Raw genomic sequence first — 6,150 nt, forward strand, 5'->3', positions numbered from 1 at the left:
TTTTTTAATGTCTGCCCGCCCCTGTAGACTGTAAGCTTCTTATGGGTAGGGATTGCACCTACCAACTCTTTTGAACTGTATTTTCCCCAAGTACTTAGTATTTTGCTCTGTTAACAGTAAGCACTCAATAAATACCATTGATTGATTGATTGATAAAATTATGTGAGTTGCCCAAGATCGCGTAGCTGGCCAGTGGTATAGCTGGGATTAAAATCCAGGTCTTCTGACTCTCAGTCAGGCCCATGCTCTTTCTACTAGACTATGATGCTCTTTCCACTAGGCCATGCTGCTTCTCACAAATGAAGCCAGCTAAGGACACTGAGACCCTGGGCAGAGCCTCAGAAAATACTGCTGAGCATTTGTATGTCTGATCTTCTCCCTTTACAGTGCAAGCTCAATGTGGGCAGGGAGCATGAATTGTGTTTCTCTTGTATTTCCCAAGTGCTTCCTACAGTGCATTGCACTCTGGGAGCTAAATGCATACGATTACTACTACCACTAGAACAATCAATTGATTGTATTTATTAAATGCTTACTGGGAGCAGACCACTGTACTAAGTACCCCTTGGGAGAAAACAATTTAGTAATTAGTAGGTTGTGTAATGTAGTTTGTACTACTTCTCATTAATAGTAGTAGGATAACTCAGATGCTGGGAAAAAGGATGGAATAAAATTGGTAGATCAGAGTTAAGGAATAGAGCCCAAAATTGAAGGCAAAAGGATGGCAGCTAAAAAAAGCCATATAAAATTCCAGGGGAGCCTTAAATCTTTTTAATAAATTGCTTGTGGCACACCGCGGCTAAGTCACAGTAATTATGTCCAAACTGGAAACCAGATATGGCACACCACGGCTAAGTCACAGCAACTATGTCCAAACTGGAAACCAGATACAAACCAGAAGACAACTGCAGATATTTTTAGATGGGTATGCAACAAGGAAATATTAAGTGGATGAGCTAATATTGGAGTTCTTGAGAGTCTGATAGTCCCACATAAATGTTATACGCCAAAAGATGAAAAATAAACATTAAATTAATTCAGGTCAGGAACTATTGAAATGTGCATCCAAATTGGGAATTTTCTTCATTGAGCAAATACGAAAGTGGGAATTGGCCATGGTGACCCCTGTCTCTCAGCAGATGCACATTGTAAGAATTGGTAGACAAGTTCCCTGCCCACAAGGAGCTCCCAGTCTCGAGAGGATGACAGATATTAAGTATACTAAGTGTGGCAATCGGCACCTAGTAGAGAAGCAGCGTGGCTCAGTAGAAAGAGCACGGGCTTTGGAGTTGGAGGTCATGAGTTCAAATTCCAGCTCCGTCAGTTGTCAGCTGTGAGACTTTGGGCAAGTCACTTTACTTCTCTGTGCCTCAGTTACCTCATCTGTAAAATGGGGATTAAGACTGTGAGCGCCCCCCGTGGGACAACCCGATCACCTTGTAACCTCCCCAGCGCTTAGAACAGTGCTTTGCACATAGTAAGCACTTAATAAATGCCATTATTATTATTAGTAGTAGTAGGAACTCACCAAATATGATTGGTTGAAGATTTACCTCATCTGTAAAATGGGGATTGAGACTGTGAGCCCCCTGTGGGACAGTGACTGTGTCCAACCCAGCACTTAGTACAGTGCCGGGCACATAGTAAGTGCTAAACAAATACCATAATTCTTATCATTAGTTTACTCCTACAGTGCTCATTCAAATGTTGCTCAGTGGATAGAGCACGGGCTTGGGAAGAGGTCATGGGTTCAAATCCCAGCTCCGCTGCTTGTCAGCTGTGTGACCTTGGGCAAGTCACTTAACTTCTCTGTGCTACACTTCCCTCATCTGTGAAATGGGGATTAAGATTGTGAGCCCCCCATGGGACAACCGTGATCATCTTGTGTCCTCCCCAGTGCTTAGAACAGTGCTTTGCACACAGTAAGCGCTTAACAAATGCCATCATTACTATTATTATTACTAGGGTGCTCAATACATAGCAGGCCCTCAATAAGTGGCATTGATTAACTGATTGATGGGCAGGAGAGAATTGGAGGCAAAGGGAGGGAGAAGGTCTGTGATTAGAGGAGCTTCCCTCAGCTCTCTGCTGCCTTCACAACTGCTCCCCTTCATTTTCTAGGTTTGATTCCATCACTATTTGGGAGATTTGCTCCCTTAGAAGTCCAGTCCTCTCGTTGGGCAGGAATGTCTGCTTGCTGTGTCCCCTCCATCCCCTGCTCTCTTCGGCTCTTTTGCTAGTGAATCTGTTCCTTCTTAATGTCAATTATCCTTTTCTGTCCTCCTCCTCCCTCTGCTTTCTCATTTCTCTTCTTTCTTCAAGTGAGTAACAATCAATGGTATTTATTGAACATCTACCGTGTGTGCAAAGCACTGTAATAAGCTCTTGGGAGTGTGCAATAGAATTGAGTTGGTAGAGACACAATCCCTGCCCTCAAGGGATTTGCCATCTAGTGAGAACTCCAGCTGACAGAATGCACTCTGATTTCAAAAGGAAATATTCGGGAAAACTAACCTGAGCTTCATTCTCCTCCCCTTCTCTCTTTCCTCCAATCTTTAGTCCATTTTTGAGCCATTTGGGGTGACTAAATGTGATCCCCCAGCCACTGACCTGAGCTCCCTCTTTTCCAAATCCACAGCTCTCCACATCTTCAAAGCCCTCTTGAAATGCCACCTCCTCCAAGAGTCCTTTCATGATTAATGTTTATTCTCTGCAGGTCATAACATCCCAACTTCCCACTTGATACATTTCCTCCCACCTCTGATGGCCCCACCTTCACATGTAACAATTCTGTCCCTATAGACTTGCCCCCTCTGCTACTGAAGCATGTATTCATCTCCATCTTTCCATTCTCTTCCTCCTTTCTGTAATTTGTCTCGGGGCTGACTTCGCTCCTAGACTTGTGAGCTCCTTGTGGGCGGGGACTGTCTTCTCTAGAGGTCTGGATACAGTACGAGCTCAACCAATATGATTGATTGCATGGTTGTAATATTCATTCAATTGTATTTATTGAGCACTTACTGGGTGCAGAGCACTGTACTAAGCGGTTGTAATAACAATGGTACTGGTTACTTTCTTATTCTGTGTCAAGCTCTGCAGTAGGTAAAAGATAATCAGGTCAGACTGTCCCTGCCCCACATGGGACTCATAGGCTAAGGAGTAAGAGGAACAAGATATTGAACCTCCTTTCTACAGTGAAGCAAAGGAACTTGCCTAGGTTCATCCAGCAGGTGAGTGACAGAGTCGGGATTAAAAACCAGGACCTTTGACTCTCAAACCATGCCCTTTCTACCACACTGCTTCTCAGACCTTAGAATTGAGAGTCAGCCCCAAAAGTCCTGACTGAAGCTGAGCTATGGCTGGGTCTTGCTGCTTCCGCAGTTGAGCGGATGTGCTGAGGTCATAACTATTGTACTCCCTGAAGCACTTGGTACAGCGTCCACCTCACAGTTAGCTGTCAAATATCAATGATTGATAACCGTTGCATCACTGTGTAGGAACCAGGCTTTCTCCTCTTCCCCCTCTCCTCATCCAGAGTCAGAGTGGATGGTGACCTTAAGACAGATGAGTCTCTGACCACATGGCGTACTTGCATGTCTTTCCAGCCAGCTGGTCTCCAACACCCTCCTACCTGCAATCCCACGGAAAGTGTGGTGAGTCAAGAAGCTTCCTTCACACACTACAAGGGATCTGTGTGGGAAATAGGAGAGTCCCTTTTCCAAAACGTTCTCATCCTCCAGTCACTGTGAATCACCAGGAATGGACTGATGGTGGAGAAGGTGAACGACAGCACCATGTGGATATTTACCAGCAGAGGAGACTTCTCCTTCCTATTTAGTAAAACACTCAACGTGATCGACTGTCGTCCATAGAGGATGACATAGGGCGTCACCAGGGCAACAACCCTCTTGGCTGCTCTGACTTCGGGCATCACCCTGGGGGAGTGGCCAGGCCTGTGAAGGTGCCGGACCCGCTGGTGGTGTCTGCGCAAGACGAACACCATGTAACCGCTGGCCATGCTTGTGATCCCCACAAAGAACAGGTCTCGGAAGGAGACCATAACTGCGTTTACCAGGGCAGCCTCTGTACTGGGAGAGGTTACTGCACAATACTTGAGGTCGAATGCGACGTGTACACTGGTGCTGTTCCGAGGGCCTGTCACATATATCACCACATTGACATCAATCAGCAGACTGAGGACCCAGAAAAGGACACAGGAGGGGATGATGCACTTGGGGAATACGGATTTGACTCCAGCCCAGCACGAGTTGCCGGGACTGATGGTGATGGCCTGGAACATGCTCAGAAGGTGAGTACCTAAGGATTTGAGGAGTGATGACCCAAGTGCACTTTTGAAGGAGATAGGAGTGAAATAAAGAGATGGGAGATTAATCGGGGAAGGCTTCTTGGAAGAGATGGGGTTTTATTAAAGCTCTGAAGCAGAGAGTGGAGTGGTTTTCTGGCTGTGAAGGAGGGTGTTCCATTGATCCAACACAACCGTACCCTTCTCCCTTTTGCTCACCAGCCAGCTCAATAGCAGCTCCATGAAGGAGAGGCTTTAAGAACCATTTCTTACCCTTCTAGGATCCTTCATCTGAGAGATCATTTGCTGGAGCCCGGGCCAGACAATGCCTTCCAAGAAGCTCCTTGTGTGGGTTGGTAATGGCTGGCAATCAGAGATCTGTCCTAAGAATGGTTTCAGTCTAATGATCAGTACAACCATGATTACTGTCTATTAGATATAAGAGGGCCCAGGAGGGAGTGGGAAAGGCTGTTGTGGAGTAGAGCGAGGGGCGGGAGAAGCAGTGTGGCCTGGTGGAAAGACCACAAGCCTGGGAGTTGGAGGACCTGGGCTCTAATCCCTGCTCTGCTCCTTGTCTGCCTTGTGACCTTGAACAAGTCACAACATCTCTGAGCTTCAGTTTCCCCATCTGTAGAAGGGCATTCAATACCTCCCTTTGAAACTGTGGGACAGGAATGGGGTCTGACCTGATTTCTTGTACCTAACTCAGAACTTGGCACATGAGATGCACTTAACAAAAACCACAATTATTAGGAATAATAAGGACGGCATTTATTAAGCGCTTACTATGTGCGAAGCACTGTTCTAAGCATTGGAGAGGTTACAAGGTGATCGGATTGTCCCATGGGGGGTTCAGTCTTCATCCCCATTTTACAGATGAGGTAACTGAGGCTCGGAGAAGTGACTTGCCCAAAGTCACACAGCTGACAGTTGGCAGAGCTGGGATTTGAACCCATGACCTCTGACTCCAAAGCCCAGGCTCTTTCCACTGAGCCATGCTGCTTCTCCATGAAGGGATGAGTATAGGGTGACTGAGGAATGCAAATATCTTGCCCCCATCCCTTTCTCATCTCCACCTTCTTGGTATTGGGATGATTAAGAAGAGATTCTACGGCACTATGAAGGGCTATGTCTGACTTCAACATCAACCCTCCTAGCACATCCCAGCTTCCTCCCCATCTTCCCCATCTAGCTTCTGAACCAGAAACCTGATCCGGTATCCCGCTAATGGACTCAGGGTCTGCCATCCCCAAACACCCACACAGTAGACCTTGCTCATTTGGTCTCTGACCCCAGATTCCCACTGACAGAGAGATACTATGTCCTACTCACCCATCTCCACCTCTCCTGCTGGCTGAGAGAGCAGCTCGTGGGCAGTCACACTTTCCTGGAACAAGACTGAAGGCAGCATTATATCAAGTGCTCTTCTCATTGTTCCTTTCCCTCGGGGGCTGATTAGGCACACATGTGAATGAGTGAATCTCTGAGCGTTAATCCACTCTGACGTCTCTGGAAATGTCCATGCTCCCATCCTGTTGGCCCACCATCTTCAGAACATCTTCACACCCCACCATGATGCTGGTTGACTTGACAGGGACACACACAAAGTTGTGTAGCGACATCAGGGAGCTCTGTGGAGGACCCCGGATACTCAACTCAAATTCCTGCACTGCCAGAATCCCAGTCTGTTTCTCGTGTGGGTGTCTGGCCCCCTCACTGTGCTGTGCCAGGTGGTCTGTCTTGAGCTATGGACAAAACTGTGGTCCACTCCTCTCCCCACCTCATTGGTTAGGGGCCATGTGAGGGGAGCCACATAGGGAGTGGACACAGCTGTGATCCATTCCTTT

The 6,150-nt window shown here is 47.0% G+C and overlaps 1 protein-coding gene across 1 annotated transcript; it reads right to left on the reverse strand.

The window, feature by feature from the left end:
- Positions 1-3,589: 3,589 nt before the first annotated feature.
- Positions 3,590-5,714, reverse strand: LOC119923839 (vomeronasal type-1 receptor 4-like; the record flags this gene model as incomplete). The annotated part of the gene is made up of 3 exons (XM_038743050.1): positions 5,636-5,714; positions 3,745-4,317; positions 3,590-3,631 (listed from the first exon to the last, which is right to left on the reverse strand). Coding segments are annotated over exons 1-3 (694 nt in total), but the record flags the coding sequence as incomplete, so codon positions are not given.
- Between the last annotated feature and the right edge of the window lie 436 nt (positions 5,715-6,150).

The sequence above is a fragment of the Tachyglossus aculeatus genome, unplaced genomic scaffold (genome assembly GCF_015852505.1).
Source record: "Tachyglossus aculeatus isolate mTacAcu1 unplaced genomic scaffold, mTacAcu1.pri scaffold_293_arrow_ctg1, whole genome shotgun sequence".
Lineage (NCBI taxonomy): Eukaryota > Metazoa > Chordata > Mammalia > Monotremata > Tachyglossidae > Tachyglossus > Tachyglossus aculeatus.